Raw genomic sequence first — 13,787 nt, 5'->3', positions numbered from 1 at the left:
TAGGATGTTTAGCAGCATCCCTGGCCTCTACCCACTAGAAGCCATTAGCAGCTCCCCCACATACCCAGTTGTGACAATCAAAAATGTTTCCAGGTTACCAAATGCCTCCTGGGAGTCAAAATCGCCCCTGATTGAGAGCCTTTGCACAGATAATTCAATTTAACTCATGATATCTATATCAGGTATCTAGTAAATTAGGTACTACAGGATTCAAAGATAAGTTAGGCCTTGTGTTTACCCTAGAGAATTTTATAATCAAGTACAATTATAGAATAGAGATGGCATGTTTTTTTTCTCTGCTAGCAGAATTTGGAAGGGAACTAATAGATTTGGCTCACTTTTTAAAATTTAACTCACACGTGTATATCACTTACTACGTGGCAACACTGATGTAAGCATTTTAAAAATAGTAACTCATTTAATCCTAACATTCCTATGAAGAAAGTACTCTTATTATTCCTATTTACAGATGAATAAACTGGGGCACAGAAAGGGTGAGTAATTTGTCCAGGTGGGGCGTAGGAGAGAGTGAGGATTTCACCCTTGTGGCTCTGGAGACTTGGCTGAGCTAAAAGTGTAAGCAAAAAGCCACTTCCGGTCTTCCCAGCAGACCTTTATCCTGCTGGGCCAGCACTCATTCGAAAGTTGTACTGGATCCAGCATTGCCATCGTTTACTCAGGGATCTAAAAGGAAGACTGAAATGTTACATCATCCTTCGGTCTTTCCAGCCTGGCTGTGCAGATGAATATCGAGCCCATGACACTGCAGGGAGAGCAGGTTTTAGGAAGTGGCTTTGCTTGTAATGCTGATTGATATGGGAACCACGATCCCCCAACTGACCATGCTGTGTGAATTCCTGTGGAGTGCCTCTTGTGCAGCTTTGGGGTTCTGTCTTTTCTCCTCACCCCCCACCCCATCTGACTTTAGTTGTCTTAATTTTAGCTGAACGATTTCAATCGTCAGGTTTGCATAACATGACAAAATTCTTTATTTGCTGGGGGTTGGGCTTTCAGGTCCGAAATCTGTGCTACATGATAAGCAGGCGAGAGAAGCTGAAACAGTCACAGAACAAAATACAGGAACAGATCTTCAATTTGCAAGTCCAGCTTGCTAACCAGGAAATTGCTGCAGGTAACCTGTATAGTAAAGATGTCCTAACAAATATGTAGACTCTGCTTACGTCCTATTTTAACTATTTAAATTTTATGTCAATTGTCTCACTTTAAAACCTTTTAAAATTCTTGTTAGATATTTCATTTGCTCCAGTCCAACCCTGATTGTAACATGGCCCATTTCACTGTCAGCTCATGAGGCAAGAAATCCCAGGGTGGGGTTGGGGGAGTTGCAGGTCTAGGGCAGATAATCTGGGTCCCAGATAGATATTAGGGGCCATTAGTTGGAGCCATGAAATTATTCTATAATCATCGAATTGCTTTAGAAATCAATAGAATAAGATCTAATCCTTGTTTCCAGAAAACGTTTAATTCCAGGGCTACTCATCTCAACAATAGTCTGTTAAAATAAATCCTTAGCCCAGAAGTTAGAAGATCTGGGTTCTTATCTCTTCGTTTATTCACTAATATTTGTTGAGCACCTACTATGGACTAAGAACTGAGCTAGAAGATAGAGTCAGCAAGACAGAACCCTTGCCTGCAGAGTCCACTGCCCACTTGGTAAGAGACAGGTGAGCATAATTGCAGTGCCCTAATCATGGGGAGCTTAGCTGGAATGATGACAACCACATTCAGTGACATTTGCAACCTCCCTGTGCCTCATTTAACACAGAGGTCGGTGGCAGAGCCTGGGCAACCAGGAGTCATTGGGCAGTGTGTGCGGAATCCAGGCCCTGTCAAGGGCCAGCCATAGAGCAAGAGAGACACCCAGAGATGAGGTGTCAGGTAGGCATCAAAGGCTCTGGGGCATTTGTGGGTATCACGGGTCACAGCCAAATAGTGTAGCAGGAAGGAGCAGGGCTGCTCAGGCACAAGGGCACCGTAGTGGACAGGACAAGGAGAACCACAGGACAGCAGTGGGGAGCCCCTGTGTGCTGAGGAAATTGGCCCCTAGACCAGTGGCTTCTGATTGGTGAGAGCCAGCCCTGTACCTGCTTGTGGCATCAGCTAGTGGCAGCCCCTGGTAGAGAATGAGGGCTGTAAGTGTTCAACATGGACCCTTAGGGAACAAATGCTACCCATTGGGGCACCTAATAGTTGTCCTCTCTCTGTCATTTTTGCGAGGCTATACAGTAAGGTGGTAATGAGCAAAGGTCAAGTCCATATGCAAGGAGGAACTGTTCAGTAGCGCTCTTTTTAATTTCAGAGCAATTGAAATAATAGAGGAGACCTGCTCTAAATATGATTATCAGATGACACAACCAAGTAACTGATTGCCAGTACTCCCCAGGCCAACCTCATAGCAGGCTACTGGCAGGAAGGAATGTGATTCCTTTCTGCTGGCCTTGCCACTACAAAAGCTGCCCCACACCTCCGTGATGGTCATTCATAGTAAGGAAATTATCTTAGGTTAAGGACCTAAAATACACAGGAAGCACCCACTACCACTTCTCCTAAAACACATACTCACGTACTCTTCGCCCACCAAACCTGTGCTGCATTCCCGAGGGTTTGTATTTGACTTGCTCTAGGAGGGCCAGGAGAGATGGAAGGTGGGGTCTGAAATGGCTCTGTTTAAGGCACATCCTAAGTGCCATGTGGTGCCCACACATGCGCACGTGCACACACACACAGATAGGGAGACCCTGTTCTAAACCATTGCTAGTGACGATCTTTTCAGAAATGGAGGAGGCAGAGATGGGGACATAGGAGGCAGCACTCTAGTCTTTGTGATCGTTTTACAGCCTGGGAGAGCAGAGGTGAAGAAGTTGGGAGTCACACAGCAAACAGTGGCATTGCTGAGTTTTCCACCTGTAGCACCCCCCCCATACCAACCTGTGGTTCAGCTTACTTCAGCTGCTATCCCGTGACGTACATACATGTCAAAGACAGTGCTTGTTAGACATTTGGAAGAGTGGATATGTGAACTCACTCTGCCATAAGCACGTATGCCGTTATTTAAATCAGTTGTTAAATTGACTCTTTCTTTTTGATCTCAGGACTTCCTTTGACAAGTGCACTAGAAATCTCATTGTTTTACCCACCACCAAGAATTACCTTAAAGTTAAAAATGCCCAGATCAGCCCCGGAAGACTGCAGAAACAGCTCCACAGAGCCTGACCACGGACCTCTCTCTCCTGACAACAGCTCCCCTGTTCACAATGTAAGGAGCACGCAGGTGCCGCAGGAGTCACTAGAAATGAGAATGAAAGCGTACCCAAGGCATCCACTAGAGAGCAAGAATAACTGTCTGCTGGCCAGTCTCAGCCACTCTAGGAGTGAAGCAAAGGATTCCAGTCCTGCTTGGAGAACTCCATCTCCGGAGTTCTATCATGGGCAGTCGCTGGGCAAGCCTCTGGTCCTTCAGGCTGCCCTGCATGGACAGTCTTCCATTGGGAATGGGAAAAGTCAGCCTAACCCCAGGTTTGCCAAATCCAATGGCCTGGAGGGCAGCTGGTCTGGGGATGTCACCCAAAAAGACAGCTCCAGTGAGATGTTCTGTAACCAAGAGTCCATGCTCAGCTCCCACTTGGCCAGTCAGGGCAGCTTTAGAAAATCTACCATGGAACACTTCAGCAGGTCCTTTAAAGAAGCCACCAATAGGTGGGTGAGGACCACAGAGGACCTCCAATGCTGCGTGAAGCCAACCAAGAATATGAACCCCAAGGAGCAGCTGTGGGGCAGGCAGCTTGTCAGGCGGTCTGCAGGGAGAGCTCCTTATCAGGAAAATGATGGGTATTGCCCAGATTTAGAGCTGAGTGATTCAGAAGCAGAAAGTGATGGGAATAAAGAGAAAGTCAGGGTGAGGAGAGAGAGCTCAGACAGGGAAAATCCTCCCCATGACTCTCGACGGGATTGCCACAGCAAAGGCAAGACCTATCCCCTTTCCCACAGTTCAATGCAAAGGTGATTAGAAACTGCCAAGAATAACTCAGTCTTTGCCTTTGCCTCATATATTGGGGGAAACCCAAACACCAAAAGGATTCTAGCGTATGTTAGGAGGAATTGTAGTGAAAAGGATAACGTTTTTCCACAGTCAATTGGCTTGCAGTTTTTGAAACAATTTCAAGTCTAGTTTTCACAAGCACATTATAGGAATTGCAGCTTGTCCAAAAGTGTGTCTGCCAGAGGCTATTGAGAATGGCTGGACCCAGATTAATTTGCTCAGTGAATACTTTGGGGCAGCTTTCCAGTTATATTAACATGTTGATGTGCATATGTATTACGAGTCCTTGCATTGTTGATGAATTTGCAAGAGACCATGATTATCAGACACTAAAACTACTTATCTTTTGAAGCTACAGCATGTGACTCCCAGAGTTCCTGTCTGTAGGAAGTTTCTAACTCCACTGGTATCTGAAAACCCTCTTCAGGGAGAGACCAGGGACCAACATCTCAGATACTGTCAAACTCACTACCCTCTTCCTTTGCTCTGCACAGGTTGAGTTCCTTTCACAGTATCTTAACTTACCAAGTCAATACTCCTAATGCTTATAAATGTCCAGTGCCTGTTCCTAGACTTGCTTGTTGGGGACGCACTTGTAACTATTTCACCCGGCTAACAAGCATAAAAGGCTAACTTGTGGATAGTGTTTACAAAAGTACAAAAGTACTACTTCCAAGGAAAATGCTCTGATTCTCTCAGTTTAGGCGTTTCTGAAGGATCCCAGAGCCTTTCCCAAAGTGAGACCATTTCTGGGGGATTTATACCAGGTCAGGGTTTTTGTGTTACTGTTTTCGAATAAGTTTGACTTAAATAAGTTTGGCTGACAGTTTTTGTATACCTGCTTTAAAGTTTATAAAATTTTTATTGAGGTATAATTAAATATAGTAAAATGCACAGAGGTTAAGTATTCTTACCTGCTTTAATTTTGAAACAGATTTTTATTGTCAAACAATTTGAAAGCATGTGTTTAACACATGAATATAATTTAGCTTTGTACCAACTTTGAATCCGAGGCAAGTTCCCAAACAAAAAGGCTGGAGCCATTTTTCAGAAGTTGCTTTATACCCTGTTCCCAAACCATCAGCCTTGATTAATTTCTGGGAGGCAGGGAATAATTACACTTGCCGCGGGGGGGGGGGGGGGGGTGTGGAACATGTCTGCTTCCCATTTAAAGATGGGGGGTGTTAGAGGTTTTCAAATGTGAAGCTGACTCTAATTCTCTGCTCTCTTTTCTTCTTAGCCTTAAATTACTATTCTCTTTCTTCTAGTTTTGGAAAGTGTAGTGGGAATTTTCAGACGAAAGAGGCCATTTTAGATTTTGAGGTTGCTTCCTGGTGAAAGAGCCCGGCTGCAGTATACGCAGTTGGTCAAGGTGGCCCCGTTCGCCTCTCCTCACGTTTGTTCTCGTAGCCTTGTCAATGGGTTCCTTTGCTTTTGTTTTTGCCTCCTTTTCTGAAAACTTCTGTGTTTTGCCTCTCCTTTGGCCATGCCTTCAAAATGTTTCTTTTATGCCTGTGTACATGTGTGAACATGCCCTAGCATGTGTGGTGTCTTGTATTTTGTTTGAATGGAAAAAACTAGAATTATCCAAATGAGGAAGAGATTTCTCCTATTTCTGCACTAGGTTTCTGTGCTTTTTCTTTGAGTTCTCCTGGGGTAGGTATTAGCTTGACACCTTCATGGCAACGAAATCAGAATGGAGCTGTGTCATCAACTCCTTCTGTTACAGGCCGGTGCAGTCAGTCCGTGAGCCCATGTCCTTTCATGCCTTTCAATTCTGAGCGAGTGGGAGTAAAAGCAAACATTGAAAAAGTGCTTCAGCCAAATTTCGTGTGTAATGCCATTGGGAGAGTATTGACTAAAAGAATTTCAGTCAGGGAAATATAGTTGTAATATTTTTACAGAATTTTCCTAGGTAAATGAAGGAGCCTTCAGTTGTATGAATTTCAATTGCCCCAAAATGTATTTGCTACATTTTGCTGTTGTTTGAAGTATTACCTCTTAACCTTCTTTGTTAATTTTTTTTCATTTTGTCTTATATAGTCCAGTTTTCCAAGGTAAACTCAGTCTTTTTTCAAATGTCACCTTTTTACCGATACTTTTTCATTAAATTATGAAAACTACTAACTACTGTCAGTGTGGTAATTTTTTATTTTGCATATGGGTTTTAGAAAATCTTACATATGTTCCTTTTATATTAAAAAAAATCTTACTCGTTAAACAACAGATGGTGGGGGGAAAGGAAGGAGGAGAAATTGAAGGTTTAGAAGCACAGATTCATGGTTCATGTCGATATCAGGCATCAAAGGAAACTGGGGACTTGGACTCTACCCAGAAACCATGATTTCACCAGGCTGCTGAGACAGACCTTGGGATCGTCGTGAAAAGTCACCAGGACACTGAATCCTATGTGAAGTCACAGAGTTGGTAAGGCTTCCATCATGAATCACTTAAATATACATTCTTTACAATATTCGTTCCGTTTGGAGGCCCGTGAGTATATTAATGTTATAAGGGTTATGTAGTCTCATGGAGGGACTTTCAGGGCATTATAAACATTCTCATTGTGTTTGAGAAACACACTTGCTGAAGGTCATCAGGTAAATCAGTAGTGAAGGGAGAGATAAGGCTGTTTCTCTCCCTTCCTCCCCCACCCTGCCCGCTCCCCCCTTGCATTAATGGATAACTGTTTCGATTCAGCAAATTGTTAGGTAAAGTGTTGGAGAATGGGAACTACAAATATACCCTGTTATAGTTAACAAAATCTTTGGGTTTATACTAATGTCTATATTCCCAATGGGAGATGAACTTTTGTGTTCAAGAAATTTTTAAATTCATAGAATAGAGGTCGGGCCCTGTGGCCGGGTGGTTAAGTTTGCGCACTCTGCTTCGGCGGCCCAGGGTTTCGCTGGTTCAGATCCTGGGCGCGGACATGGCACTGCTCATCAAGCCATGCTGAGGCGGCGTCCCACATGCCACAACTAGAAGGACCCACAACTAAAATATACAACTATGCACCGGGGGGCTTTGGGGAGAAGAAGAAGAAGAAAAAAGAAGATTGGCAACAGATGTTAGCTCAGGTGCCAATCTTTAAAATAAATTCATAAAATAGACCAGAGGATGCACAGTCCTGGGGGTTTTTCCCTCCAGGACTTGACAATCCTCAGCATGCTTGCTGACCCTTAAGAATCAAGGAAAGATACATGACAGGCGTAAAACCTTATTTACCACTGAGTAACTTTCATGTGATGTTTTCAAAAGACATATCTTGTTGATAACAAATGTGTATTATATTTTCACAACCTTAATTCACCTATTTTCAAGTTTTATGGAAAGCAGTGATTGTGTATTGATTTTTTTAAAAGTAACTTTTCGTTAATAAATGCCTACCCTGAGGCTGCCACAGGGCCTATGTAACACTAGGCTCAGCTCTGTTAAAGGAGGCTTCTGTGAATTCAGTTAACCTCACTTCATGGAGTAGAACAAATCGCATGACCTGAAGCCATGGGGATAGTTGTCCTTGAAGTGGGTCGGGGTAGGGAAGGCTCAGGCCCCAGACTGGTGTCCCCTGCCCTGTCCGGTCACTGAGGGGTTACTACATTGATCGTCTTGATCAACTCTCAGAGCACCTGTCATCTCTCATCTTGTTAAAGTGGGTTTGGGTGTGAGCATTCCAGCCTCAAGGCCTAGACACCCCAAGTCCTAAATTTCCTTCCCCTCCCCTCAGCTTCTGACCCCACCTTCTCAGTTTCATTTATTTTAACTGAATGTCAGGTTATAAACAAGCAGGAAATGGAATTGGGCTGATGCAGCGGTACTCAGCACAGCAGGTTCTCTGGATTTGGAAGCCATTTGCAGGATCACCTTCTGGTCAACGTTACTCTCTAAAGTATTGAAGCTGCTTCCGTAAATCACACATGGAATTGGGTCTCATTACTTTACAGTCATTTCTCACAGGAAGAAAAAGCTTCATGCTAAGAATTGCTGACATTTTGAAAATTATAATTTTACTGAATTAATCACCTCAGCCACAAAAAAGACAGACATTTCAGGTTGGGCAGTTACCATTTTAGATCTTTCAATTGCTTAGGGGAGAAAACATTACATACTTACTCCTGCTTCAGATAAGCCTGGCATATGTACCAGGGTTCTGATAACAGACTTTTCTTTTCATTCTAACTTTTTCTCTTCTACTTCCCAAGAAGGATCTCTGGTTAATTCTGCGCCCCGCCCCCACCTCCTCCAGCTCTGCAGACAGGTGGCCATAAGGGTAAAACCAGTGGTGTTCACAAGCCTGCTGTTGGCTGTAGGCAGTACTGTGGCCACTCGGTCTTTTCAGTCATATTTTCCCACAGGGATAACAACGAACGAGATAGACAGGGCTGTGTGCATCTTCAGGAGAGAATCTGTGCCAGTGTCCTTGTGCCCCAGTCAGCAAAGCTGGACTGAAAACTACACTAGCAAAGACTAGGCTAAAGGTCAATTTTAAGACAGCTGCTTAGGTCCCTTGGGAACGCTGACCAAGACCAAGGATTAGGACTAGAACCTGTAGGGTTGCCTCTGCAACTCATACTCATGGTCACTTTGCTTGATTCCTGGGCCCCAAGCCTCTTCTGAGTGTTTCATTCAGCTCCTACCTGAACAGAGCAACCTGAATTGGGGTTTTAATCACATGAGTTCTGTACCACTTGATCCTTGCCATCCTAGACAGAGATGATTGGACCAGAATTATTCGTCTGACACAAAAGCAGATAGTTTAGAGGCTTACATCCAAAGAGCAGGATCATTCACCCAAATCTGAACAGGATGGAGCCCATGGGGAGCTGGGGCCTGATGGACTCGCCTTCTCCATAGCTAGTCTAACCTCTGAGTGTAGTGGGCTAAATAATGGCCCCCAAAGACGTCCACATCCTCATCCCTGGAACCTGGGAATCTGTTACCTTGCATGGCAAAAGGGACTTTGCAGATGTAATTAAGGTTAAGGACTTGAGATGGGGAGGGGCCGGCCCCATGGCCGAGTGGTTAAGTTCATGCACTCCGCTTCAGCAGCCCAGGCTTTCGCCGGTTCAGATCCTGGGCACAGACCTAGCACTGCTCATCAGGCCATGCTGAGGCGGCGTCCCACAGAGCAGAACTAGAAGGACCTACAACTAGGATATACAACTGTATACTGGGGGGCTTTGGGGAGAAGAAGAAAAAAACTTGAGATGGGGAGATTATCCTTGATTATCCAGGTGGGCCCAACCAATATAATGACAAGGGTACCTATAAGAGGGAGGCAGGGGGATCAGCGTCAGTAGTAGTAGGAGATGTGACAATGGAAGCAAGAGGTTGGAGCGATGAGCCAAGGAATGCAAGTGGCCTCTAGAAATGAAAAAGGCAAGAAAATGAATTCTCTCCTAAAGGCTCCAGAAGGAACCCAGCCCTGCCTACACCATGATTCCAGACTTCTGACTTCCAGAACTATAAGACAATAAATTTGTGTTATTTTAAGCCACTAAGTGTGTGGTAATTTTGTTACAGCAGAAATAGGAAACTTGTACACTAGGTATAGAGCAAGTGTTCCTTATTCTTTCAGAGAAGCATTCCTCCTTCCCAAAGGGCCCAGCTGGGCTGCAGCTGACCACTCTAGGTTGGTTCCATTCTTTCTCTCTTAGTTGAAATGCTTTCTGGGAAGGAGAAATAAGTGTTTTTTCAATCAAAATCCTCCCTTGTAGACATTCGTTTTCTATTTCCTACCCCTCACACTCTTTCCAAGGTGGTCTCTGGTACTTCTCAGGTAGCCTTGAGTAATCCTCTGTGGGCCTGCTTGACCCACTGTGACTGGATCTGGCACTGCCTGAGGTGTTGTCATAGGTTTGGGTGTCCCTGTTGTCTGAAAAACTCTCCATGGGAAGTGGAAATAATCCTCTTGAGTGTTAATGCTGGGGTTCGGGGTGGGGGGGGGGATGGAAGGCAGGTGGGGCTCATTCTAAGGAATGATGCTCTAACTAGAGCCTCCTACAAGGAAATGGGTAGCTCAGAGAGTTCTTGAAGATCCCAGGCACCTGAGCAGAGCTGGAGGATTAAAGAATGTAACTATGCTACCTATAAGAAACCCGCTTTTAAATATAAAGACACAAATAAGTTAAAAAGTAAGAGGATGGAGAAAGATAACATGCCAGCACTAACCAAAAGAAAGCTGAAGTGGATATAGTAAATATCATACAAGGGCAAATTCATCAAGAGGCCATAAGACCCCTAAATGTTTATGCACCTAATAACATAGCTTCAAAATACATTAAGGAAAAACCAATAGAACTGCAAGGAGAAATGGACAAACCCACAATTACGGTTTATGTCTGTAAGTAATAGAACAAGTACACAGAAATCAATAAGGATATAGAAGATTCAAACAAAGCTACCAACCACCTAGATTTAATTGACGTTTACCACTCCACCCCACAACAGCAGCATACACATCCTTTTCAAATGCAAATGAAAAATTTACCAAGATAGACCATAATCTGAGCCAGTGAACAAGCCCCCCCTTTTTTTTTTGGTGAGGAAGATTGGCCTAGAGCTAACATCTGTTGCCAGTCTTCCTCTTTTTTTTCTCCCCAAAGCCCCAGTATATAGTTGTATATCCTAATTGTAAGTCATTCTGTTTCTTCTATGTGGGACGCTGCCACAGCATGGCTTGATGAGTGGTATAGGCCCACGCCCTAGATCTGAACCCATGAACCCCGAGCCACCAAAGCAGAGCACGCAAACTTAACCACTCGGCCATGGGGCCAGCCCCTGAACAAGTCTTAACAAATTTAAAAGGATTCAAGTCAAAGAAAGTATGTTCTCTGACCACAAGGAATGAGATTGGAAATCAATAACAAACATCTCTGGGAAATCTAATGATCAGAAACTAAACACACTTCTAAATAACACACAAGTCAAAGAAGAACTCATAAAGGAAATTAGAAAGTATTTTGAACTAAATGAAAAAGAAAACACAACATATAATTTGTGGCATGGTGCTAAAGCAGTACCTTGGGAAAATTCTATAGCACTAAATGCCTATATTAGAAAAGAAAGGTCTCAAATCAGTGACCTCACCTTCCACTTTAAGAAATTCTAAAAAGAAGAGGAAATGAAATCCAAAGAAAGAAGATAGGAAATAATAAAAGTCAGAGCTGAAATCAGTCAACTAGGAAAGAGAAAATTATTGAAACCAAAAGCTGGATCTTTGAGAAGATAAAATTGATAAACCTCTAGTGAGACTGATCAGGAAAAAAAAAGCAAATTACCAATATTAGAAATGACAGAAATGGCATTGCTACAGATTCTGCAGATATTAAAAGGACAATAAGGGACTATTATGAACAACCTTATGCCAGTAAATTCAACAATAGAGACAAAATGGATACATTCCCTCAAAGACACAAACTACCAAAGCACATTCAATAAGAAATAGATAACCTGAAAAGCTGTTTATTATTAAATAAATTGAACTTGCAGTTTCAAACGTTCTTATGAAGAAAACTCCAGGCCTAAATGACTTCACTGGTAAATTTTAAGGAACGTTTAAGGCACAAATGATATCAATTCCACACAAACTCTTCCAAAAAATTGAACAGGAGAGAATAGTTCTCAACTCATTCTATGAGGCCAGCATTAACCTGATATCAAAGCCAGACAAGGACATAAGAGAACTACAGACCAATATCCTCCATAAACGTAGATGCAAAAGTTCTTAAAACTTTAGCCAGTTGCCTCCCAACAATATATCAAAAGGATAATGCATCCTGACTGTCTTAGCTTGGGCTGCTATAACAAAAATCTATAGACTGGATGGCTTAAACAACAGAAATGTATTTCTCACAGCTGGGAAGCCCAAGACCAAGGTGCTGTCAGATTCCATGTCTGGTGAGAGCCCACTTCCTAGCTTGTAGACAGCTGCCTTCTCACTGTGTGCTCACACAGCCTTTCCTTGGTGCACACTCATGGAGAGAGAGCTCTTTCTCTTCCTCTTATAAGGGCACTAATCCCATCATGAGTGTCCCACCCTCATGGCCTGATCTAAGCCTAATTATCTCCCAAAGGTCCCACCTCCAAAATCACATTGGAGGCTAGGGCTTCAACATATGAATGTGGGGAGACACAAATATTCAGTCCATAACAACGACCAAGCGAAATTTATCCCAGAAATGCAAGGTTGATTTAACATTCAGAAAACAATCAGTGTAATTCACCATATCTCAAAGATACATAAAAAACATTTGACAAAATCCAATGTCCATTCCTCTCAGCAAACTAAGAACAGAAGGGAACTTCCTGAACCCAATAAAGAACATCTATGAAAAGCTTACAGCTAACATCATATTTAATGGTGAAAGACTTAATGCTTTCCCCCTAAGATCAGGAATAAGACAAGAACACCTGCACTCACTACTTCTCTTCAACATTGTACTGGAATTTCTAGCCAGTGCAATAAGGTAAGAAAAAGAAATAAAAGGCATCCTGATTAGAAAGGAAGAAATATAACTTTCTTTATTCTCAGATGACATAATTATCCATGTAGGAAATCAGATGGAATCTACCCAAAAAAGCTACCAGAATTAATAAGTGAGTGTAGAAAGCTGCAGGACAAAAGGTCAATTTACAAAAAAAAATTCTATTGTATTTTATATACTAGCAAGGAGCAATCAGAAATAGAAATTTTAAAAATCCATTTAGATAGCACCAAACATGTGAAATTCTTAGGTGTAATTCTGACAAAAGATGTGAAAGGCCTGTACAATGACATCCATTAAACATTACTGAAACAGAAGAGCAAAATGATTGGAGAAATGCACCATGTTCGTGGATCAGAAGGCTCAATATTAAGATGTCAATTATCACCAAGTTGGTCTATAGATTCAGTGCAATTCCAATGAAAATCACACTAGGTTTTTTCAGGGGAGAGTTGACAAACATGTTAAAATTCATATGAGAGTGCAAAGGACCTAGGGTAGGCAAAACCGCTCAGAAGAAAAAGAATGAAGTTAGAGGACTGACACGACCGGATATCAAGACTTAGTAATCAAAATAGTGTGGTATCGGTGTAAAGATAGACATAGAGATCAATGGAACAGAATGAGTTCAGAAGTAGAGCCACACATCTGTGGGCAACTGATTTTCAACAAAGTTGCACAGCAATTTAGTGAAAAGAGGATCATCTTCAACAATCCTCTTCCCAAAAAGTGTGCTGGAACAACTGGATATCCACATGTAAAAAATAAAACAACTTCATACCTCACGCCATATATAAAACTAATTACAATGGATCGGAGACCTAAATTTAAAACCTAAAACTAAAAAACTTTTAGACAAAAACAAGAAAACCTTTAGGACCTCGGTTAGGCAAAGATTTCTTAGATATGACACCAAAAGCACTTTCTATAAAACATTGGTAAATTGGACTTCAAAATTAAAAACTGCTACTTTTTGAAAGACACTATTAATAGGATGAAAAGAGAAGTCACAGACTGGGAGAAAAGATTTGCAAGTCACTTATCTGATAAAGGACTGGTATCCAGATTATGTCAAGAATCCTCACAACTTAATAACAAGAAAATAGCCTAATAAAACAAATGAGCAAACGATCTCAGTGGGCGCTTCAGTGAAGAAATATGAATGGCAAATACTCACATGAAAAGATGCTCGACACCATTAGTTATTAGGGAAATGCAAATTAAAACCACGACGAGGGCCG

At 42.4% G+C, this 13,787-nt stretch overlaps 1 protein-coding gene across 6 annotated transcripts in view; it reads left to right on the top strand.

Annotated features, from left to right (window-relative positions):
* JADE3 (jade family PHD finger 3) overlaps nucleotides 1-6,157 on the top strand; it is a 136,056-nt gene extending 129,899 nt beyond the window's left edge. For 3 of the 6 annotated variants that reach the window (XM_046674070.1, XM_046674068.1, XM_046674069.1), the window contains 2 exons: nucleotides 1,015-1,132; nucleotides 3,114-6,157. In XM_046674070.1, coding sequence (XP_046530026.1) covers nucleotides 1,015-1,132; nucleotides 3,114-4,024 — 1,029 coding nt within the window. In that variant the 3' untranslated portion in view covers nucleotides 4,025-6,157. Of the gene's footprint in view, nucleotides 1-1,014; nucleotides 1,686-1,786; nucleotides 1,900-3,113 lie in introns of all 6 variants that reach the window. The other 3 variants (XR_006890395.1, XR_006890393.1, XR_006890394.1) reach the window with 3 other exon arrangements.
* The last annotated feature ends 7,630 nt before the right edge of the window (nucleotides 6,158-13,787 follow it).

This window comes from Equus quagga, chromosome 10, assembly GCF_021613505.1.
Source record: "Equus quagga isolate Etosha38 chromosome 10, UCLA_HA_Equagga_1.0, whole genome shotgun sequence".
Taxonomy (NCBI): domain Eukaryota; kingdom Metazoa; phylum Chordata; class Mammalia; order Perissodactyla; family Equidae; genus Equus; species Equus quagga.
The sequence above is the reverse complement of the archived record's forward strand: the minus strand, read 5'-3'. Positions and strand labels throughout refer to the sequence as shown.